Source organism: Carcharodon carcharias, chromosome 17 (genome assembly GCF_017639515.1).
Source record: "Carcharodon carcharias isolate sCarCar2 chromosome 17, sCarCar2.pri, whole genome shotgun sequence".
Lineage (NCBI taxonomy): Eukaryota > Metazoa > Chordata > Chondrichthyes > Lamniformes > Lamnidae > Carcharodon > Carcharodon carcharias.
In genome coordinates, this window is record NC_054483.1 from 30,491,057 (window position 1) to 30,516,453 (window position 25,397).

Sequence of the window (25,397 nt, forward strand, 5' to 3'; positions counted from 1 at the left end):
CTGCTTCCAGCACCCTTTTAGACAGTGCAATCCTAACTCTCTGCATAAAAAGCTTTTCCTTGCCTCCCCCTCTGTCAATTTAAGAGGCTGACCACCAATGGCAGAGGAATTTCCCGAGTACAATAAATGGGTCTTTACTGAAGAGAAGGATATTGGAGATTTATTGAGCCAATTCAGGGGAGATGGTGGCGTAATGGTGGCGTCAGTGGACAAGTAATCCAGAGATCCAGGCTAATGCTCTGGAGGCATGAGTTCAAATCCCTCCATGGCTGCTGTGGAATTTGAATTCAATTAATAAGTCTGGACTATAAAGCTAGTGTCAGTAATGTTGACAGGACAACTATCATTGACTAGCTCACTGATGCTCTTGAGGGATGGAAATTTGCCATCCTTACCCAGTTGGGCCTCCCTGTGACTCCTGACCCACATCAATCTGGTTGACTCATAACTGCCCTTTGAAATGACCTGGCAAGCTAAGCCACACAGTTCAAGGTCAATTGGGGATGGGAAACAAATGCTGGTCCTGCAAGTGTTGCCCATGTCCCATGAAAGGATAAAGACCGTGAACTGTGTGGTACACTTTACTTTGGCTGGGGGTAGACAAAGTGCCAGGGTCCCATGGGATACACCTTGGAATCCTGGGACAGAAAATTACTAAGGCCCCCAGGAAACTGTGAGGGAGATTTCAGCTGATGGTGGCTCTTTTCTGATCTTGTTCACCCATTTGCCCACCTGTATCAGCTTTAAGGCAGGCATTATAACTGTGTGCACAGTGTTCTCACCCAGGACAAAGTTGTAGCGGGAAATACACTGTATAACATGCAGATTGACTCCAAGAGAGCCGATGACAGGGTCCCACATGAACGATTACAGGGCATGGAACTGGCTGAGGGGGTGGAGGAGGAGCATAGTAAATTGGTTAAAAATTAAGAAATGGAGAGTGGGAGTTTCTCAGGGTGGTTCATAGTGAGCCACAAGTTCTGTCCTGGGACAACTTCAGATCACTATTCATCAATGAGGGAGCGGTGTCCAAAGTTGCAGATGATGCCAAAATATAATTCATTCTTTCGAAGACATAAGGACATTACAAAGGAACATTGATAAGATGGGGATTCCTGTGTTGATTGGGTGAGGACATGTTCGTGGTGGGAGCCTGTGAAACTCTCTCACTTTGTAGGATTAACCTCTGTATCGGTTATGGCCTGTTGAAGGAATGATCATCTTGTGGCCCAGCAGCGTAAATCAGGCCCAGAATCCTTCCATTACTTCACACTGATCTCCAAGAAGGTACTAAAATAATGACAGTGCCACAGAAAAGACTACTTAACCTGCAGGGGAAGGTGTGAGATTGCACTGTTGGGCTCCAAACTATAGGAAGGACATTGTGAATAGGGAATAATTGAATTGCTGTGTGAAAGAGCTGATATGGACTCGATGAGTCAAATGGTTTGTTTTATATGATATACTATTCTACAATTGTAAGGGGTACTGAACAGATTCACTGGGATGTTCTCTCATTTAAGGAAGTGCAAATGTAAAGAAAGACTTGATGACCCGAGGTTTTCTCCTGAGAACATCGCAGTTTAGGGATGATGTGATAGGAGTATTTAATATCCTGAAAGAATGGGGCCATTCAGCCTCTCAAACCTGCCCTGCCATTCAGATGGATCATGGCTTACCTGCACCTCAGCTGCATTTAACCACCTTTTTTCCTTACCTCTTAATAACTTTACCCAGCAAAAATTCATTGATCTCAGTCTTGAAACCTCCAAGTGCACCCCAGCATCCACAGCCTTATAGGGTAAAGAGTTCCAGAGAGACACAGATTGCTTCAAAGACAACAATTTGTATTTATATACTGGCTTTAGCACAGTAAAGCACCCCTTCATGGGAGTGTGATCAAACAAAATCTGACACTGATGCACATAGGAGATATTAAGACAAGTGTCCAAAAGATTGGTCAAAGAGGTTAGTTTTTAGGAATGCTTTACAGGGAGAAAGAGAGGCGGAAGGGTGGAGAGGTTTAGGGCAGGAATTCCAGAGCTTAGGAGCCAGCAAGTTGAAGGCATGGCCGCCAATGGTGGGGCAGTTAAAATTGTGGATGTGCACAAGGCCAGAATTGGAGGCATTCCCAGACAGGAGCCAACGTAAGTCATTTCTGTGGTTGAGGGGTCGAGAAAAAAAGGATCTTTATGCAGGATTATACATTTTTTTAATTCTTTCAAGGAATGTGGGCATCATTGGCTTGACCAGCAATTTTATTGTCCATCCCTAATAACATCATAATTTCTCCATTTGTATTTTCTCAGGAACTTAACTGATTGAGCTTGTCAGGGCAGGATTTGAACTTAAGGTCCTTAGTTGCTAGCTCAGTGCCATTGCCATTTCTCACATCGTATGCCTGTATTGTATGTGAGCTATCGCCAGCTGTGAGGTATCAGGTATACTTGACTGTGAGCAAGCGTCTGACTAATATTGCATCCAGATGTGCTCCTGGTGTTTTTTATTTACAACTCTTGTCTCTGAAGCTTTAGCCTGCAGCATGAGCCTAAGATTTTCAGATTAAACACCACATTGAGGTGTTTGTACTCTGAAATGCAGAGGGCCCAGAATCACAATGACAGCAACAACTTGCCAGAGCCAAACTCTTTGCTGCTGCCTGACTTATCCAGTGCACTTTCAAGGAATTTGTAAAGAGAGAAAATTTGAAAGGCGAGCAATTGCAGCAAATTAATTTAAATTTAATTTTATCTGGCCAAAATTAGACAGAATTCAAACACGCAGGTTTAATATTATTCATGTTTCTATCACGCTGTTTCATGTAATTCCTCTGCTCCATCTGTTTAAATCGTAAAGCCAGTCATCGAATCGAAGGATCTTACAGAACAGAAGGAGGCCATTCAACCTATTGTGTCTGTGCTAGTTTTTTCATGTATCCAATTCTCTCCACTCTCCCATTCTACCTCATGGTCCTGCAACATTTCTTTGGCAGCAAGTTTAAATGCAAGTTTAGGTGTAGTGGTATTGTTCCTGGAGTGGTAATCAGGGTAATGGGGGCCTGGGATCAAATCCTGCCATGGCAGATGATGGAACTTGAATTCAATAAAAATCTGGAATTAAAAATCTGATCATGAAATGATTGTCATAAAAACCCATCTGGTTCACTGATGTCCTTTAGGAAAGGAAATCTTGTCCAGACCCACATCAATGCCCTCTGAACAAGAGCATTTAAGGATGGGCAATAAATGCAGCAATGCCACATCCCATGAACGAATAAATAAAAATGCTAATCAGAATTCAGAGGAAGAAAGGCTGGAAGCTTAAAGAATTCTGTTACCCATTTTGGACAAATATGTTCTTTTATTATTCATTCCTGGAGTACAAGGCCAGCACTTATTGTCCCGTCTAAGTTTCCTGGAGAGGGTGGTGGTGTACCTCCGACTTGATCTGTTTGATTTGTTCTGAGACACTTCAGCAACTTGCTCAGCTGCTTCAGAGGACAGCTGGTTTTGTATAGCCTCGGACTGATTAAGGATGGCAGGTTAACTTTCTAAAGAATATAGTGTGTGATATTATCACCAAAGAACTTGCTCATTCTGAAATTCTGTTATCTGCTCAACTTGTTCACTATCATCCCACCCAGGAGACAATCCAGGCCACAGACAATCCTTTATTCAAATATCTCCCATGTCCGGCTCTCAGTTTTAAACCTGCTCAGAACAGTTCACTTTTCCTTTACTCAGTGACAATTTGTTCAGAACAGAACATGATTTCTCATGAGAGCAAAACACTGATGGTAGATTGTCGGTTTCTTGCCAAGTTTCACTGGCTTTGCTTTTATTGACAGTAAAATCCCAAATACATTTCTTGCAAGTGTGTATTTTATGATTCTTCTATTGAGACCAAAAACAGAGAAACTCTCCCACTTACTTTAAACTTAGATGAACATAGACCAGGTGAAAAGGAAGTGGGAAAAATAATACCTTTTCCTGGTTGAACACCAGACATTTACAGCGAAGGGTTGGACCAATTGGCCCATCGTGTCATTGACAGTGCAATGTGACCACATGGCTCTCTCCCCACAGCCCTGTGTCAATCCTAAACTCATCCCACTGCACTGGTCTCTCTCCATAGCCCTGTGTCAATCCTAAACTCATCCCACTACACTGCTCTCTCTCCATAGCCCTGTGTCAATCCTAAACTCATCCCACTGCTCTGCTCTCTCTCCATAGCCCTGTGCCAATCCTAAACTCATTCCACTGCACTGGTCTCTCTCCATAGCCCTGTGTCAATGCTAAACTAATCCCACTGCACTGCTCTCTCCATAGCCCTGTGTCAATCCTAAACTCATTCCACTGCACTGGTCTCTCTCCATAGCCCTGTGTCAATCCTAAACTCATTCCACTGCACTGGTCTCTCTCCATAGCCCTGTGTCAATCCTAAACTCATCCCACTGCACTGCTCTCTCTCCATAGCCCTGTGTCAATCCTAAAGGAATCCCACTGCACTGCTCTGTCTCCATAGCCCTGTGTCAAGTCAATATTGGAAGAAGAGCAGAGGAGTTTTGTCCAGTGGCCTGGCCAATCCCTCACCTGCGTCACTGAAAGATTTATTTTCTATGCATTATCACGTTGTTTGTTTGTTGGATCTTGCAGTGCACAGAATTGCTCCCAGGTCTCCTATATTATAACACTTGAAAAGAATTTAATTTGTTGTAAATCCCTTTGGGACATCTTGAGGTTGTGTAAGTTGATATATAAATTCCTTCTTTCATTTGCCTGTAGATGGATTGACCTTGGGTTTCTGTCCCCTTTAAATCAGCCTCTTAGCCTCTGGCCACCTGCTCTTTCAGCTTTTTTTGAAAGGCACTAATGGACTGAGTAGTCATTCGAGGCTCTCCAAGCAAGGCAGATATTTTGGCCCCTCTTCTTTATGTGATGCCCTGATATGCTTCACTTGATCCAGTCCTGTCTTTTGTAATTTTCTTCCCTAACCGCATCAGAGTTTGCTAATGTAATTGTGAATAATTATGCACAGAATTACACCAAACATTCCACATTAAACAAACCTTTCGATCCAATGGATTTATACGCCACAAGAGCTTCCTCCTGCCCCCTCTTCATTTCATTGTATCAGCATAGCTTTCTGTTCCTTCCTCTCTCATATGTTTATCCAGCTTCTCGTAAAATGCATCTATACAATCCACCTCAACTGCTCCACATGTTCTCATGGGTAAAGAAGTTTCTCCTGAATTCCCTACTGGATTTATTGGGGATAGACTTATAGTTACAGCACCTAGTGTTGCCTCTCCCACATGTGTAAACATCTCTCCATGTCTCCTTAGTCAAATCCATCAAAAAAATGATCAAATCAGAGAGTGAAAAGTCAGTTTGCTTCACAATCAGTTTGGGGAAGGTGAGCAGTCTCAAGCATAGACTGATAGTTGGGTTCAGCTCAGGGCAGGAAGGTGGCATGGGTATGAGATGGTGCTAGCACTTTTAGATTGGAGATCATGTGATGAAACCTTTAGCAATACATCCAGCCAGAGTTGGCAGCCTCCATGTAGGTGAAACCCCTTTTGGAGGAGATGCTACCAGTTGAGAACATTATTCTGACACACTTGTAAGACAGCAGGTGATAGCAGAATTAGAGTTTTAGCTTAAAGCAAGCTGGGTAGTTTTGGTAAAATCCAAAACTGTTAATAAGTTTATTTCCACATGTAATACAACATTAAATTCAAACCTGTTCCATCATATTATGTGAGGTACCAATATTGTTTGGTCCTCTCACCATTCATCACATCATAATGACTCTCAATCAAGGGAAGTAAGGACATATGGTGTGATGACAATCTTTATGAAATTCTTGGGTGAGCTTGCTTATTAATTAAGTGGAGTTTCTAAGTGACATAGGTGAACGATACAAGAGAGATGTGATAGTGGATCCACTGAACCTGGACCACAGGATAAAAATGGTAATAAAGAAAACTGGAGGTATCAGTCAGAGGCAGAAGACGAGGAAGAGGCAGTGGGTTTATGGTTCTACTCAAGGGAAAGGATAATATCGTTTGGCTTATTCTCCGAGCTGTTGTTAAAGGGGTTCTATTTACATTTCTTATTCCATGTCAATATGGCATCTCCCTCAGATGCATACTCTTCATAACTGTCTTGCCTCACAACCCTTTCCCACCTACGCCCGATCTTTGCAAAAAGTCGATGACAGATGACTGCTTGAAAAGTGCTGTGGTTCCCAGTCTCATTTCGAGTGGAAGGAGCAATCAAGTCAAAGAGTGAAATGAGTAAAATCGTATTATCAGAACTTTATTGATAACTAGCAGAGATATACAAAAATGGTCATAATATATCTGCCGCCGAACCCACATTACCATGAAAATTTCATTCAGTACCAACTCCACCAGATTTTGACTCTTCCTTTGGTGGTCTAGCTACAGTTTCTTCACCGGATTTTGACTCTTCCTTTGGTGGTCTAGCTACAGTTTCTTCACCAGATTTTGAGTCTTCCTTTGGTGGTCTAGCTACAGTTTCTTCACCAGATTTTGAGTCTTCCTTTGGTGGTCTAGCTACAGTTTCTTCACCAGATTTTGACTCTTCCTTTGGTGGTCTAGCTACAGTTTCTTCACCAGATTTTGACTCTTCTTTTGGTGGTCTAGCTACAGTTTCTTCACCAGATTTTGACTCTTCCTTTGGTGGTCTGGCTACAGTTTCTTCACCAGATTTTGACTCTTCCTTTGGTGGTCTGGCTACAGTTTCTTCACCAGATTTTGGCTCTTCCTTTGGTGGTATAGCTACAATTTCTTCACCAGATTTTGGCTCTTCTTTTGATTGTTCAGCAATGGTTTCTTCACCAGATTTTGTCTCTTCCTTTGTTGGTCTAGCTACAGTTTCTTCACCAGATTTTGACTCTTCCTTTGACTCACTGGCTACAATTTCTCTACTAAGTTCCAGACCTTCCCTTGATTGTCTGGCTGAGGCTTCTCCACTAGATTTTTCCAATTCCATTGATTGTACAGACATTGTGATGTCAGTAGATTTTCTTAAATCCTTTGAATGCTTACGCCAATCACCAGTTTTCAGAATTTCCTTCCACTGGTCAAGCTTAGTATGTTCTAAGTTTTTCAGCTTACTTTTGGTCGAAGCCAGTAAGCCTTCTTCAGGAAATTTACCTAAGTTCAACATTTGTTTATCGTCACTTAATCTCTTCTCATCCTTCATTGGTCTTAACTCACTTGGCAAGTCGTAAGTGCCCTGTCGAACTTTTGTAAACCTCATGGATGTTCGCCTGGTCAATGTGTGCAATGGGATGAACTTGGATGAAAAATTCTTCTGACAATAGGTGGAGGTAGCCATGGTTTGTGTGTCATAGAAGGGCACAGTGCACATGATGAAGTCTGTCACATTAAGTTCAAATAAAGGGGAGGGATTTGTGATAACAAATCTGAAGGAGAGGAAAACAAGAGTGACTTAGAATCAGTAAAGTACAACATGAGGCCATTCGGCCCAATGACTCCTGGTAGGGCGATACAATTAGTCCCAATCCCGTACTCCTTCCCTATAGTCCAGCATTTGTTTCCATTTAAATAATTTATCCAATTCTCTTTTGAAAGTTGCTACTGAACCTGCTCCTACTGTCCTTATAAAGAATGCACACATTGATGAAGCCAGAAGTACTATCTCAAAACATTCCCCTTTGGACCAAGCTTTTGGTTGCCCCTCCAAGCATCTTTTTTGGCGTTCAACAGATCCTTTAACCCACCTCCAATATTCTCTCTCTACCTGAACCCTTCCATCTGGCCTCTTAACTGCTCTTGATCTTTTCATTGAGAACTGTCGGCGTGACATCGGCCATCTCAATTTCTCTGCTCCTCTCACCAATCTAATCTATCTCCTTCTGAACTTGCTGTACTCCGTTCTCTCAGGTCCAACCCTGACATTGTCATCAATCCCACTGACAAGGGTGGTGCTGTTGTTTTCTGGCGCACTGACCTCTACCTCGCAGAGGCTGAGCATCAACTCACAGATACTTCCTCCTACCTCCCCCTGGACCATGACCCCACCACCAAACATCAAGCCATTGTTTCCAGGACTGACACTGACCTCATCTCCTCTTTAGATCTTCCCTCCACAGCTTCCAACCTCATAGTCACCCAACAATGCACAGCCCGCTTCTACCTCCTTCCCAAAATCCACAAACAGGACTGTCCCAGCAGACTGTCCTTGGCCTGCTGCAATGTTCCAGTGAAGCTCAACGCAACCTGGAGGAACAGCACCTCATCTTCCGACTAGGCACTTTACAGCCTTCCGGACTGAATATTGAGTTCAACAACTTCAGACCATGAACTCTCTCCTCCATCCCCACCCCCTTTTTAATCCAATTTTAGTTAATTTTAACTTTTAAATTTTTTTTTTGTTTTTTTTTTAATCTTTTTTCCCCAATCCCCCCACAGGGCCTCCTACCACTTGTTTCTCTGTTGTGCTTTCACAGAGCACTGACCCTTCTGCTGTTAACATTCTGTTATCTTACCTTTATGCCACTATCAACACCTACCTTAGTCTTCACCACTACTGTTAACACTCCCTTTGTCTTGTGTCCATACACCTTTGTCAATCCCTCCTTAGCTCACACCTACCCCTGACCTACCATCTCGCTCCACCTGCTACACCCCCCTTAAACAGTAGAACATCCATCCCATTTCTACTTCTCTTTAGCTCTGAAGAAGATGTATATGGATTCGAAACATTAGCTCTGTTTCTTCCTCCAAGGATGCTGCTAGACCTGCTGAGCTTTTCCAAAATTTTCTATTTTTACTTCTTCTTTGGCTTGATATCCATTTTTATTTTTAACATTACAACCTCTATGCAGAACTTTGGGATGTTTCCCTATGTTAAAGGTACTAAACCAGTGCTATGAGCTGTTAGCTTTCAGGTGAGACCATACACTAAAACTCTGTCTTCCTTCTTGCTAGGACATAAAAAGATTCCCTAACATTACTTTTCTGTGCAAGTCCTGGCCAACTTTTATCCCTCAACAAACATCACCAAAGAAATAATTATCAGATCATTATTTTATGTTTATTGCTATGTATAATTGGCTGCCGTGACTTCTATTTTAAAATGATGATGACACATTGGTTTAGCTGTGAAGCATTCTGGGATGTTCAAGGTGCAAGAGAAATGCAGAGTTCTCATTTCTTCTCTTGGCCAATCCCAGCTATAATTGTGTATCCACACAGCAGACAATTCTGTGTGTGACCAGGGGTGAATGACAAGCTATTCTGTTTTTGGTGGTGGTGTTGGTGAGGGAGGAATGTTTCCAAGCACATGAGAACAGAGGAATGTAGTACATGGGAAATAGGAGCAGGAACCAGCTCTGCCATTTGACTCAATCATGGCAGATCTTCTGCTTCAATGTCATTATCTCCCACTATCCCCATATCACAAAATCACAAAGTGCAGAAGAGACCCTTCAGCCCATCAAGCCCATGTGAGAAACACCTGACCTACCAACCTAATCCCATTTACCAGCACTTGGCCCATAGCCTTGAATGTTATGACGTGCCAAGTGCTCATCCAGGTACTTTTTAAAGGATGTGAGGCAACCTGTCTCCACCACCCTCCCAGCAAGGTATCCCTTGATGTCTTTCCTCTGTAGAAATCTGTCGATTTCTGTCCTGAACATAGTCAATGACTGAACTTCCGTAGCCCTCAGGTGTAGAGAATTCTAAAGATTTATCATCCTCTGAGTGAAGAAATTCCTTCTCATCTCAGTCCTAAATGGCCTTCCATCCCAAAATGCCATATTATTCTGCTGATTTCTGTATACGTGTTTAATTATCTAACAACTGCCTGTTCCTCTTCCAATAGAGCCACGGGGTCCAACTGAACCAATAGATGGAGCCTTAATTGCATCAATGTCTTATCCAAAAACCATATCCAGAGCACTGCACTGGTCAGCCCAAGTTCTCAGGTCCTTGGAATGGGACTTGTAACCCATGAGCTTATGAGCCAGAGCACGACCCACTGAGTTAAGCTGACAGTGCTGTTTTCAGTTCTGGGTTCCACACCTCAGGAAGGATATGTTGACCTGAGAGAGGGTGCAGAATGGATTCACCAGAATGATGCAGGGTAAAAAGTTAAGTCGCGAGAATAGTTTGCATAAACTAATTTTCTATTGCCTTGAGTATAGTTTAAGGGATAATCTAATTTCGTTGTTCAAGATGATTAAATGATTTGATCAAGTAAATGGAGATAATTTATTTTGTCTAGTGGAGGGGCTTGCGGGGAGTCCAAAAGAAGCGAGAGTAACCTTAAAGTTAGAGTTAGGCCAATCAGGAATGATATCAGGAAACATTTCTTGGAAATCTGGAATTCTCCCACAAAAAGCTGTTAAGATTGGGGTCGACTGAAAATTTCAATTGTTGGGTAAGGGGATTAAATATGATGTGTAGATGGAATTATGATGCAAGTCAGCCTCTGATTGAATAGTGGAACAAGCTCAAGTGACTCAGTGGCCTCTTTTTGTTCCTATGGTAGCAAGTATGGTAGGTGTTAGCAAATTTATTCTGGCCATTAAAATGCGATGGTTGTCATTGTGTAAACAGCATCAACAGTGCACAATATTAGGGAGTATTACCGCTTCTTTGATTGCTTGATTGGATCTTGCAATCGAAATACCCCAAAGCAAAGTATCCCATACACGTTCAAAGCTTTGCAGAACAGATCCCCATACGTTCCTCGATCCTAGTAAAATAGAGAGATCTGTCACAGAAGAAACAAACTCCTGAGGTTGCATGAGTAAAGCGGATAGGACAGGGTATTATTCATGTCATGACCCGGGTAAACGGAGTCATCTTGTGGAGATCGTGTTCTCACAGCATTGAAAGGTGTACATTTGAGAATAGAATCCCCTTAGACTGATTTTTCATTCTCCTTAGGTAATGATATTGTCTCTCACAACCCACAATGCTGCATCAACTACAGTCAACCCCCTCCCCCACAGACCCATCATGCCACCTCAATAGCTGTTCCATTTGAAATCTGTAAGTTTAACATAAACCAGGAACAAAGTACTCAGGAGGTGACTGCAGCTCTAAGCAGCCCAGCTGCTCGTGAAGACAAGTTTTTTTGCCAAAGTCCAGTTGCTAGTTTTGCCAATTCGAGTTGAATGTATTTCTGGAGCTTTCCTTCCTCTAACTGCCCCACCCCCACATTTCCGCCACTAGTTCCTTTGTACGTCCATCCTCACAATGACACCTCTCCCAGCAGACCTCTGCCATATATAAATTTTGGAACAAATTTATTTTTCCTCCTTGGTTTTTGGTCACACTTGTGACTTGGAGATGGCTGAAAGACTCAATGACGTCTACAGCACCGAATGAGGCCATTCAGCCCATCATGTTCACACCAGTCAAAGATCTGACTACACTAATCCCATTTTCCAGTGCTTGGCCCATAGCCCTGGAGGCTATGGAAATGCAAGCGAATATCTAAATACTTCTTAAATGTTACGAGAGTTTCTGACTCCACCATCCTTTCAGGCAGGCTAAGTTACTTGCTGCAGAATATCTAGCCTCTGGCCTGTTCTTGTATCCACAGTATTTATGTACCTTACCCAGTTAAGTTTCTGGTCAATGGCACTCCATGCACCCCTCCCCACCCCCCCTCCCCCAGCTATAGGATGTTGAATGTAGGAGACTCAGTGATGGTAACACCACTGAATGCCAAGGGGAGGTGGTTAGACTCTCTCTTCTTGAAGATTGTGTTTGTGTGGCAGGAATATCACTTGCCACATGTCAGCCTCAGCCTGAATGATGTTCCGGTTTTGCTGTATGAGAGCACAGACTCTTTCATGATCTGAGGAATTTGCAAATGGAACTAGATACTACAATCTAGAAAAGATAAGCCTGAAGGGTGACCTGATAGAATTGTGAAAGGGTTTGATGGGGTAAAGAAGACCCCAGTCACCAATAAACCCAATCAGGAATTGAGGAGAAATTTATTTTTCCAGAGAGTAGTGAGAATTTGGATGTCACAACCACATTACAAGGGAGTTAGATAAACAGAGGAGGGAGAAAGGAATAAAGGGATATGTTGATAGGGGGAGATGGAGTAGAATGGAGGAGGCTCATGTGAAGCATAAACATCAGCATGGGCCAGTTGAATGGATTAACCTGTTTATAGACATGGGACTTAAGAGCAGGTGTAGGCCATTCAGCCCTTTGAGTCTGCTCCACCATTCAGTAAGTTCATGACTGATCCCGCTGTGGTCTTAGTTCCACTTTGCCATCTGCCCCCCATAACCCTTGACTCCCTTGTCTATCAAAATCTGCCTCAGCCTTGAATAACTTCAATGACCCAGCCTCCACTGCTTTCTAGGAAAGAGAATTCCACAGATGAATGACCCTCTGAGATTTCCCTTTTACAAAGCCCTGTTGACTCTGCCTTATTATAATATCTTTAATAATAGATTTGAACATTTTCCCTATGACAGATGATAAGCTAATTAGCCAGTAGTTTCCCACTTTCTGTCTCCCGTTTACAATAAAGGAGCTACATTTGCTATTTTCCAATCTAATTAAACCTTCTCCGAATCTAGGGAAGTTTGGAAACTTAAAACTAATGCATCAGCTATCTCTCTGGCCACTTAAGACCCTAGGATGAAGCCCATCAGGACCTGGGAACTTGTCAGCCCGCAACTCTAACAATTTGCTCAGGATCACTCCAGCTATTTCTGGGATGTTGCTTGTATCCTCTATAGTGAAGACTGATGCAAAATACCTGTTCAATTCATCTGATATCTCCTTATTTTCTATTATTAATTCCCCAGACTCACTTTCTATAGGACCAATGCTCACTTTGTTGACTCTTTTCTTTTTAAAATATCTATGGAAACTCTTACCACCTGGTTTTATATTTCTAGCTAGTTTTCTCTCATACTCTAATTTTTCCTTCCTTATTAATCTTTTACTCATTCTTTTTTTTCTATATTCTGACCTGCCACTCATTCTTGTGCAATTATATGCCTTTTCTTTGGCATTTTTCATTAACTTTTCTTTCTCATTCGAATGTACCTTTTCTGTGTATTCGGAAAAATCCCTTTAAATGTCTGCTACTGCATCTCAATTGACCTATTCCTTATTTTAATTTGCCAGTTCACTTTAGTTAGCTCTGCTTTCATTCCCACATAATTGTCCTTATTTAAGTTTAAAATACTAGTCTTGGACCCACTCTTCTCTCCCTGAAACTGAATGTAAAATTCAATCATATTATGTTCGCTACAACTAAGGGGCGTCTTCACAATGAGGTCATTAATTAATCCTATCTCATTGTACAATATCAGCTCTAATATAGCCTGCTATCTAGTTGGCTCCAGAAAATGCTGTTCTAAGAAACTAACCTGAAACTCTTTATGAGCTCCTCATCTAATCTACCTTTGCCACTTTGATTTTTCCAGTCCATATGTAGATTAAAATCCTCCAAGATTAATATCGTACCTTTCTGACAAGCTCCCATATTTTCTCCCTTTCTCTGGGGTGTGTATCAGTATCAGGATAATGTTATTGAATTTTGTCTGGATTACATTCCATTCCTCTTGCAATAAACGCCAACATCCCATTTGCCTGTTTAATCACTTGCTGTACCTGCATACTAACATTTTGTGATTCATGTACCAGGACACCTAAATCCCTCTGTACCACTGAGTTATGCAATCTCTCTAGATACCTACACCACATGGAGTGCAGCGGTTCAAGAAGGCAGTTCACTCTCGCTTCTCAAGGGCAATTAGGGATGGACAATAAATGCTGGCCTAGCCAGCAATGCTCACATCCCATGGACAAATAGAAAAAAAAATTAAATAGTGTACTCCTTATCTATTCTTCCTGCCAAAGTGGTCAGATCACATTTTCCCACATTATATTCCATCTGCCAAATTTTTATCCACTCACTGAATCTGTCTCTATCCCTTTACAGGCTCCTCTACCTCCTCTTGACAACTTAGCTTTCTTACCTATCTTGGTGTCATGGGCAAATTTAGCGACCATACATTCATTCCCTTCATCCAAATCACTGATGTTGATTGATTTGGATACAGTAAACTCTATGAATTTTTTTGCCATCACTGTGATAGTTCTGCTGAATGGGCACCTTGATGCTGCTACCTTGCGGTACCAGGTGAGACGAGTTTGATCCTTCTGACCCAGCGCTAGAGACAGGTAATCACAGCACCCTGGACAGGTTGAGGGCCATGATATCATCTTTTCAAACCGACACAAATGAAAAGTGGCAGTGAGTGAATGGCAGTGAAGCCAGCAAGTGAAGCCTCGATCCCTTGCCACGAAGCACTACCATGTCAGTTCACCTACCGCAAACTCTGAAAAGCGCTCGTCACACAGAGTGATTCGTGCCAGCTTGCACCGGTTTCGCTGCTCCGATTTGCCCTGGGCATGGATGCTACCCCTCAGGGCATCCTCATCAGCCAACTGTTCCTCGAGTTCTGGGGACCCGCCCCCCGTCACCAAGGTGCGTATCAGCATCAGGATGTTGTCATTGAAATACGTCTGGAGAGGGAGAGCAAGAACGTTCTTTAGGCTAGGTTTGAAACAATCACCTGTGAAATTGGGTGAAAACTTGCTTATATATCATGAAGTATGACAATTCCAATGCTCTCCTGGCCAGCTTCAACTCATTGAAAACTCTGCTATTACTTGTACCAAGCCCCATTCACCAATCACCCCTGTTCTCTCTGGCCTACGTTGGTTCCCAGTCCAGCAATACATTGGTTTTAAAATTCTCTTTTTGTTCAAATCTCCCCATGGCCTCACCCCTTTCTATCTTTGTAATCCCCTCGGTCCTAAACTCTTCCAATGTCTTTGCATTCCTCCAGTCCTGGCCTCTTGAGCATTCCCAATTTTAATCACTCTCACATTGGTGGCCGTGCCTTCAGCTGCCTGGGCTATGAGCTCTGGCATTTCTTCCCTAAATCCCTCTGCTTCACTATCTCTCGCTCTCTCCTCCTTTAAGATGCTACTTCAGCTTCCCTATTTGATCAAACTTATGGTTACCTGTTCTAATGCCTCCATATATGGCTTGATATTAAATTTTGTTTGCACCCACGACGTTTTACCAGATTAAAGATGCTGTTTAATGCAAGTTGTTGTTAGATGACCCCTGAAAACCAAGCCCGTCATGTTACTTGGCTACAACAGAGCCAAACTACCAGGTCTCCAATGCTACCTCTGAAAAATATTTCCCATCTCCTAGGACCTTGTAGGCATTCATTGACATCCCTCTGCACCTCACAAATCTCATCCCTCACCTCTTTTATTTCCTCTGGATAAATACCACTCTCTTGGTCCAATTATACCTCTTTCTCATTTATGTGGAAGTGACCAACCCCATTCAGATTTTCTATTTGCTTTCTCATTAATACAATGAGAGCTATTGGGACCTTCAAATCCAGAACAGCCTGACTTCATTTCAATCTGGTCACTGAGACACTTATTCTACCAGCTTGATCTCCACTAAGATTTCAATGGGCTGAAAAGTAAAGTAATATCTGTTTAACTTACGGTGCACATCAAGGAATTCAAAATATTGGACACAAACACACATCCACTGGCATATGGCTGTGTGAGGATAAGGTCCGTATCCGGATCATCGCGGTCCTCCTGGTCCAAAAAGTGGACATTGGAATCGTGAACTGTAATTAAAAAGGGAGCTGAGAGAGGGCCAAAAGCAGTGTTTGCAGCCAGGATAGAATCATTTGAAGAAATAGAAGGAAATAAAGGAAGTCTAGTCACTTTTGCCATTGTGGAAACGTGGCAACAGAATTATGAGAGAAGTGATCAGGTAATCTATTTTAGTGATGTTGATTGAGGAACAAATATTAGCCCTAGACCACCAGGGCAACTCCCTGCTCGTCTTCAAAATAATGGCTACAGGATCTTTTACATCCACCCGAGGGGGCAGATGGGCCCTTGTTCCAACGTCCCCTCTGATGAACGATGAAACCTATGACAGTGCAGCACTCCCTCAGTACTGCTCAGTACTCCTCAGTTAACGTTAGCATAGATTACGTGCTCAAGTCTCTGGAGTGCGAGAGGTACGAGAGTATTACCCCCCAGAGCCACAGCCAAGACTACACAGCCCACACCATTGTTTTACTATTGTTTCAGAATACTTTGGGTTTTCAAAGTCCACTCTGAATTGAAGCCACAGATTATTGGAGAGTGACTACAGTCTGACTGCTGAAGAGAAATTCAGAGTACATTCTGGAACTTTAAATAGGGGTGGATGGTGGTGTAGTGATCATATCACTGGACAAGTAATCCGGTGGCCCAGGCTCATACTCAGGGACTTGGTTCAAATCCTACCATGGCAGCTGGTGGAATTTAAAATCAGTTAATAAAGCTGAAGTATAAAGCTGTCATGTTCAAATTACTCAGGCTAGCTATCATCTATTGTTGTTAAAATGAAAGCTCGTCATATCATCAGTTGTTAAATCTACCTGGTTCACAAATGCCCTTTAGGGAAAGAAATCTGTTGTCCTTCCCTGTCCTGGCCTACTTGTGACTCCAGTCCACAGCAATGTGGCTGACTCTTAATTACCCTCTGAAATGCCCCAGCAAGTTACTTTAGAGGGCAATTAGAGATGAGCAACAAATGCTGGCCTTAGCAGTGACGCCTACATCCCATGAAAGGGAAAAAACAGGTTAAGGATTCCCAAAAAACACAATCTTTTACCAAGTGCAGTGATGATGGGAGTTCGATAGTAGTGCTTGTTCCCGAAGAGCATAAAATCCACAGGATGCAGCTCATTTCCTAGAAGACAAATAGCCACTGTAAGTAAAGCATTTGTGATGGGTTAAAATTCAACAGCTTCTAGTAACCTTGTATTTAAGATATATCCTGGTAAAACCGCCTATGCAGGGACCAGTGCTGCTCACCAACCGGTAGCAGGGGTAAGAATTTCCCTTTGTGCTTCAGAGGCCCCAACATCAGAGTCAAAAGGGAATCAGGAGCCCACACTGTGTGAGGAACAGTCATTCACCGAATGGGCAGATTATTGGTCAAAGGACAGGCTAGCTATCCAATTGAAGATAACTGGCAGTCTCTGGAAGCTGAAGGACCTATTGGAAGCCCTCCAGCTTGGAAGCAGCAGTGGGATGCCTTGGCATATTACCGAGGGAGAGGGAGCTAAAATTGAAACACGTGCCCTTAAATTTTTCAAAATCTAAAATGAAAAAAGGCCTTTGCATCGAGGAGATCTATTCCACATGGCTGCCTACTCAGGCTGAACCCAGGCAGGCATTGAGGGTCTTTAAGCCTGCTAAGAGTACTGGATCCCTAATATGCCTCCAGGTAGCTGTACTGTTCACCATCATCCTCACCACCAACTGAAAGTTGCAGTCAGCCTTCGACAATAGGTCTTTAAGTGCCTCATTGGCTATTTGCGCCCTTTTAAAAACATTTGTTCACGGGGTGTGGGCATCGCTGGCTGGGCCAGCATTTATTGTGCAGCCCTAGAGAAGGTGGTGGTGAGCTGCCTTCTTGAACCGCTGCAGTCCATCTGGTGTAGGTACACCCACAGTGCTATTAGGGAGGGAGTCCCAGGATTTTGACCCAGCGACAGTGAAGGAACGGCGATATATTTCCAAGTCAGGATGGTGAGTGACTTGGAGGGGAAGTTCCGGGTGGTGATGTTCCCATATGTCTGCTGCCCTTGTACTCCAAGATGGTAGTGGTCATAGGTTGGAAGGTGCTGCCTAAGGAGGCTTGGTGAGTTCCTGCTGTGCATCTTGCAGATGGTATACACTGTTGCTAATCTGCATCAGTGGTGGAGGGAGTGAATGTTTGTGGGTGGGGTGCCAATCAAGCGTCCTGGATAGTGTCGAGCTTCTTGAGTGTTGTGGGAGCTGCACTCATCCAGGCAAGTGGAGAGTTTTCCATCACACTTCTGACTTGTGCCTTGTAGATGATGGACAGGCTTTGGGGAGTCAGGAGGTGAGTTACTCGCTGCAGGATTCCTAGCCTCTGACCTGCACTTGTAGCCATAAAATTTATATGGCTAGTCCAGTTCAGTTTCTGGTCAATGGTAACACCCAGGATATTGATAGTGGGGAATTAAGCAATGGGAATGCCATTGAACGTCAAGGGGCGATGATTAGATTCTCTCTTCTTGAAGAGAGTCATTGCCTGGCACATGTGTGGCGTGAATGTTACTTGCCACTTGTCATCCTAAGCCTGGATATTGTCCAGGTCTTGCTGCATTTGGACACAAACTGCTTCAGTATCTGAGGAGTCACGAATGGTGCTGAACATTGTGCAATCATCAGTGAACATTCTCACTTCTGACCTTATGATGGAAGGAAGGTCATTGATGAAGCAGCTGAAGATGGTTGGAACTCCTGCAGTGATGTCCAGGAGCTGAGATGACTGACCTCCAACAACCACAACCATCTCCCTTGGTGCTAGGTATGACTCCAACCAGTGGAGAGTTTTCCTCTTGATTTCCATTGACTCCAGTTCTGCTAGGGCTTCTTGCTCTCAGTCAAATGCAGCCCTGATGACAAGGGCAGTCACTCTCACTTCCTCTCAGGAGTTTAGCTCCTTTGTTCATGTTTGGACCAAGAGTTTAATGATGTCAGGAGCTGAGTGCCCCTGGCAGAACCCAAACTGAGTGTCAGTGAGCAGGTTATTGCTAAGCCAGTGCTGCTTGATAGCACTGTTGATGACCCCCTTCCATTATTTTACTGATGATGGAGAGTAGACTGATTGGGTGGTAATTGGCCGGGTTGGATTTGTCCAGCTTTTTGTGTACAGGACACAACTGGGCAGTTTTCCACATAGCTGGGTAGATGCCAGTGTTGTAGCTGTACTGGAACAGCTTGGCTAGGGGCGTGGCAAGTTCTGGAGCACAAGTCTTCAGTACTATTGCTAGAATATTGTCAGGACCCATAGCCTTTGCACTATCCAGTAACTTCAGCCATTTCTTGATATCACTTGGAGTTTGTCACATTGGCTGAGGACTGGCAGCTGTGATGCTGGGGACTTCCAGAGGAGGCCGAGATGGATCATCCACTCGGCACTTCTGGCTGAAGATTGTAGCAAATGCTTCAGCCTTGTCTTTTGCACTGATGTGCTGGGCTCTCCCATCATTGAGGATGGGGATACTTGTGGAACCTCCTCCTCCAGTGAATTGTTTAATTGCCCACCACCATTCACGACAGGATGTGGAAGGACTGCAGAGTTTAGATCTGATCCATTGGTTGCAGAAGGGGAGCCAGACCACCACACCCACCCCCCCACCCTCCCCCATCTCACATATGGGAAAATGGCCTGGCGTGGAATGAGCCTTGGAGTTGGCAGTGCACCTACAATGCAGCACTCCCTCAGTACTGACTCTCCGACAGTGCAGTACTCCCTCAGTACTGACCCTCCAACAGTGCAGTACTCCCTCAGTACTGCCGCTCTGACAGTGCAGCACTCCCTCAGTACTGACTATCCAACAGTGCAGTACTCCCTCAGTACTGACCCTCCGACAGTGCAGTACTCCCTCAGTACTGCCGCTCTGACAGTGCAGCAGTCCCTCAGTACTGACCCTCTGACAGTGCAGCACTCCCTTAGTACTGACCCTCCAACAGTGCAGCACTCCCTTAGTACTGACCCTCCAACAGTGAAGCACTCCCTCAGTACTGCCCCTCCAACAGTGCAGCACTCCATCAGTACTGACCGTCCGACAGTGCAGCACTTCCTCAGTACTGACCCTCCGACAGTGCAGCACTCCCTCAGTATTGACTCCCTGACAGTGCAGCACTCCCTCAGTACTGACCCTCCGACAATGGATCACTTACACAGTGCTGACCCGCTAACAGTCTAGCACTCTTTCTGTACTGACCCTCCGATGCTGCAGTGCTCCCTCAATGCTGCTTTGCAAGTCTCAGCATTGGTTGTGTGCTGACGTGAAACTTGGGGATGGGACTCAAACTCATGACCTTCCATGTCAAATTGAAAGCACTGCCCAATTGACCAAGATGAACACATGAACCTGCGGTTTGAATGTCTGACGTTTGGTTTGGAAGGGGAAATTTAAAACCCTTGAGAAAGCCACAACTGCAGCCCACAGTCTAGTCTGTGAGCGGACATTAACACCAAAGGATTGCTTCCTAATTAACCGAGTTATCACTGCCTTATTTCTGAGTTGGCACACTTCCAGTGGCTGTCAGTTGTAGTGCATGTTAATTCATGTTTTGGTGTCTGTTATTCCACTCCGCTCTTCTGGTTTGTACAAGAGAAACAGAGATAAGACAAGTCACTAATTAAGACCATAGAGCCTGATTTACGGACAAGAAAACCAATGCGCATTTCAATTAGAGCCTTCACTTCTTGATCATGTAGCAGTGCACACCTGAAGCCCTGTTGGAATAGATTTCACCCAACATTTTCATGCCTGTGTACGTAATTGTTAATGAGCTTTGTTTGCTTCTTCACTCAGCTTCAGCCACCCTCCCTCCTCCCCACCTCCTGCCCTTCGATATGAGGATCTGGCACTTTGAGTTGACGGTGTTCCTGACTAGTTCTCAGCCTCGGATGCAGATCAGCCATCATCTAACTGAATGGAGGGACTAAACTGCCTCCTCCTGTTCCTAGAAAACTCGTAGAGTCGTAGGATCATCAACTCATTAAAGCCATCCAGCCCATCAAATCCATGTTTTCTCCCTATCGAATAATCCAGTCAGTCCCATTCTCTCATTCCAGCTCATTCGCCCCCTCAAGTTTATTTACCTCAAGTCACTATCCAATTTCCTGTTGAATCATTGATCACCACTGCTCCCACCACACGTGTAGGCCCCAAGTCCCAGGTCATTACCGCTCACTGCTTAAAAAAATTCTTCCTTACATTTTCCTTGCTTCCCTTGACCAAAACCCTAAATCCGTGCCCTGCCATCCTTTTGTGATGAGCTAACAGCTTTTCCTTGCCTCTCTTATGTAAACCTATCCTAATTTTGTGCACCCTGAATCTCCCCTCAGTCTCCTCTGCTGCATTGGGAACAACCCCAGCTTCTCCAACCTAAATGTGTAACAAAAATCCCCCATCTTTGGAACCATTCTGGTAAATCTCCACTGCACCCCACCAAGGAACCTCACTTCCTTCCTAAAGGTTGGTGAGCAGAACTAGACCCATTGTTAGTTTGTGGCTGAACTAGAGCTTTGTGAAAACTAGGCACAATTTTCCTGCTGTTTCACTCGATGGCCTGAGTTTTCACACAGACGGAGAACATCTCCATCGCAACGAAATGGTGCCGGAGACCCGAAGGAGGAGATCCCGGCCTTGAACATGGCTCTTACCATTTTTGCAGGCGGGGGGAAATGGGGATGGGTTGGAATTTGGACATTGCACATTTCATGGAGGCAGCTGTCCATAAAACTGCAGCTGCTTGCAGTCAGGTCTGATTTTCATCAGCCAGGAGTGGGAAGTACACCTTGTGCATGTCAGACCAGGTAGGTCTCAAATTACAGTCTGTCGATCCTCATGCCCTGTCAGTGCCTTTAAAGGTTACCGTGGCTCTAATTTTCCTGCATCAGGCTTTTTCCAGAGCTCAGCGGAGAGCCTACCTGGAATATCTCAGCCTTCCTCACACAACTGCATCAAGGCAGTAACTGAAGCATTAATTTCCCCAATGATTTGCTGTTTCAGACACAGAGAGCCATGGCTTTTGCACGATTAGCAGGTTTCCCTCACATGCAGGGGGTGATCGATTGTATCCATGTCACCATAAGGGCCCCACATCTTCGCTTGACAATGAAAACCCTTCCACTCCCTCAATGTCCAGGTAGTTTGTGACTGCAACAAGATTCTCCTTCAATATATGCAAGATTCTTAGGTGGCTGCGATGACTCCTTCATACCGAGGAGTTCCCAGCTCCCTCAGTTTTCTCATTCACCATCGCAAATCCCAGATTGGCTTCTGGGGGACAAGGGGTTCACTAAAGGGGCAGAATTTTATGCCTCGCGGGTGGGCAAGCGCCCATCCCGATTGGGCGTAAAATAGCGTGGGAATACATCGGGTGAGCATCCCAATGTCATCCTGCACGCGTGCAATCTTCAGGTTGGCCGATGTGCAGGGGAGTTGGAGCCGCACACCCACCATGAATTAAGAAGCCACTTAAGGGCATTAAGAGCCCAGCTGAACCCGGTTTTATGTTGCCCGGGAGATTTCACGCTCGTCGCACGGGCAAGACAGGCAGGCGGGCAGCCCACATTTTGCAAAACCTCATCCAAGGGCAGGATAAAAAGGGTCAGCAGCATCGCCAGTGTGAGGAGTGAGGAGTTTAGGGGATAGTTTGCTGCTGGTTGCTTATTGGCACTTGGCAGCTTCATCTCAGTTCTGAGCTTCAGATGTCCCAATGCAGCTTCCAGGGGAGGGCCCTGTGGGAGGAGAGACGCAGGCACAAGGGGCTCAGGGCCAGCAGGTATTCCAAGGCAGAAGGGGTCGCAGAAGATGCCACTATCCTGCTTCCAGGATTTGCAGATGGCGATGCGGCTAGCGCATTTTGTCCGAGATGCAATGCCGAGGGAGGCGCCACCTCTCCAGGGAGACTGTGACCTCCGACTGTGTGGTGTGTGGGTGGACACCCCATGCCAGTGGCTCTGAAGGTCGCAGCGGCCTTCAACCTCTATGCTTCTGGCTCTTTCCAGGGCTCAGTGCGGGATCTGTGAGCAGTCTCCCAATCAGCTGTCCACAGTTGCATCCAGCTGGTGACAGAGGCTCTGTTCAGGCGGGTAATCACATTTATTCATTACGTATAGACGAGGCCAGCCAGGCTGAGTGAGCCAGAGGCTTTGCCGCCATTGCTGGGTTCTCCTCACAGTGCTCCTCTCCTGGGTGCAATAGACTGTAAACGTGTGGCCATCAAGGCACCAACAGTTGAGCCGGGTGCCTTCATCAACAGGAAGGGCTTCCACTCCATGAATGTGCGGATAGTGTGTGATCTCAGGATGCTGATTTTGCAAGTCTGTGCAAGGTACCCTCGCAGCTTCCATGATGCATACATCCTCAGACACTCCCAGGTGCCGAGGCTCTTCAGTGCTCTAGCCCAGCTGGCTGGATGGCTGCTGGGTGACAAGGGCTATCCCCTCAGAAGGCAGCTTATGACGCTTCTCTGCCACCCAAGAACAGAGGCAGAGCAGCATTATAGTAGGACCTATGCTCCACAAGGGCAGTGATAGAGAGGACCATAGATCTCCTGAAGATGCGCTTCTGATGCCTGGATGGTTCAGGGGGAGCACTACAATAGCCCCCAGAATGATTGTCACTGATCGTGGTCGTGTGCTGCAATCTCCACAATCTGGCACTGGCAAGAGAGACCCACTGGAGGAAGAGGATCTTGATGCAGCTGCACAGGCCACAGAGGATGAATCCAGTAGTAAGTCAGAAGAGGAGCACTGTGAGGACAATGCTGAGGGTGTGGAGGCAGACCTCTGTATCCTTCAGGGAGGCAGGAACAATAGTGATGCCTTGATCCAAAGCTCCTTCAGCTAAGTTGCCAAAGATCAGCTCGAGTCATGGCCCTCGAGCCGCAAGGCACTCAGTCCAAGCAGCCAGGGCACACCCCTTTGGCCAGCTCCGGCGTCATTGAAATTGGCACTCAGACTCTAACACCTCTGAGCTCCAAGGCCTTGGTGGGGGGGTGACCTGTGCTACCACCTCCTCCCAAGCTCTTCTTGTTAGGTGCAGTGGCCTCCTCCTTCTATCTCTGGGGGCAAGGGTGTCCCTCCTGGCAGCTACCTCCTCCAGGAGGACCCCGAGGCACTTATCCGAAAACTGGGGGGGCCAAGTGACCACCTGACCTGCCTGGCGTTTCCAGCCACACATGATGCCATAACTTCTGTGTTCACAATGCAGAAGATATGTTCTTCCCTAGAAGCCTTCAAGGAGCTGCCTGTGCTGCTTTTAAACCAGCTGCTGGGTTACCATTGGACCCAGCGGCCGACAGACCCCCACCCCTGCCTGCCCCTTCCTGACCAATGGGAGAAGCGTTTTACGCTGGGTGGGCCAATCGCAGGTGGGCCGTTTCCCGACGGGTCACAGGCCCACCGATTGTGCCCCCCCACCAAGGATAAAATTCAGGCCAAGGAGTTGGCTAATGGCCTCCTTTTGGTGGCTGAAAACTGAGCCCAAACGTAAATACAAGAGCAACCATGTGGTCACACAGAGCACAATAGAGCAGACTATTGGCACTGTCAAACTGCCCTACAGATGGTGCTCTGCAGTATCCCCCTGTAAGGGTATCCTGAATTGTAGAGGTAGACTGTATGCTGCACGACATTGTGCAGTGGAGGAGCCTACAATTGGAAGAGGAAGATGCCACAGTGAGAACTCCAACATCTGCAGAGGAGGATGATAAGGAAGTTGAGGTAGAGGATGCCTCTGTCCATTCCCAGGAATCTGACACAGAGGAGGATGAGGAGGGCAGCAATGACAGAGCAGGTGAGAGGCATGATCATGTAGCCGGGGCTGATTCTATGCGGGAGGGGCTTATTGCCACATGTGCTCTAGTAGAAACCTAGGGTTTTTAGATCTACTGCTTGTCATCAGTCATTCCTTGGTGAGCACCTTCCACATTATGAACCTTTTACATGGAAGCCACTCGGGAATTGCCCATTGCAAACAAGAGAGGAAAGCAATATCAATGAGTTTGACTCAGTTACATAAAGAAGGCTGAAGCCATCACCATCATAACCATTGGCCTCAACATATTGGAAACACACAGCATGAGAAGTGCTTCACAACATGGACCCTTCACATTACCAGCAATGGCTGTCAAGGAGGCAACAAAACCGTCACCCTGTGCCTGCTCAAACCATGCCCACAATGCCAAGTGTGCCAGTAGGAATTATGACTTCACACCCAATACCTGCTTACATGATTGTATTTGCCAACATACATGCAGAGAATGCAAATTGCACAGGTGAGGCTACAGCTGTGCAAGATGTGCTCTTTGAACGACTTTGCACATCCACCATTCACCCAGTTTCAGGAGTGGGCAATATATGCTACATGCATTGCTCCCACTAACCTCAGCTCTCTTACACCACAGCCTCTGCCACTTGGAATGCAAAGGTATCTATAATAACGGGGACAGCCGACGAGCAATCTTCACGGGATGTAGCCGTCGCTGGCAAAGCCAGTATTTGTTGTCCATCCCTAATTGCCCTTGAACTGAACGTTTCAGAGGACAGTAAAGAGTCAACCACATTGCTGTGGGTCTGCAGTCACATGTGGGCCAGACCAGGTAAGGATGGCAGATTCCCTTCCCTGAAGGACAGGGATGGGTTTTTACGACAATCGATGATAAGACTAACCTTATATCGCAGATT

The 25,397-nt window shown here is 45.2% G+C and overlaps 1 protein-coding gene across 1 annotated transcript in view; it reads right to left on the minus strand.

The window, feature by feature from the left end:
- Positions 1 to 6,395: 6,395 nt before the first annotated feature.
- LOC121289624 (calcium-activated potassium channel subunit alpha-1-like) overlaps positions 6,396 to 25,397 on the minus strand; it is a 109,264-nt gene continuing 90,262 nt past the window's right edge. Inside the window, exons 21-25 of the mRNA XM_041209255.1 lie at positions 16,761 to 16,856; positions 15,587 to 15,717; positions 14,381 to 14,575; positions 10,651 to 10,757; positions 6,396 to 7,455 (exon numbers count right to left, since the gene is read on the minus strand). Of these exons, the coding sequence (XP_041065189.1) occupies positions 6,396 to 7,455; positions 10,651 to 10,757; positions 14,381 to 14,575; positions 15,587 to 15,717; positions 16,761 to 16,856 (1,589 nt within the window). The remainder of the gene's footprint in view (positions 7,456 to 10,650; positions 10,758 to 14,380; positions 14,576 to 15,586; positions 15,718 to 16,760; positions 16,857 to 25,397) is intronic.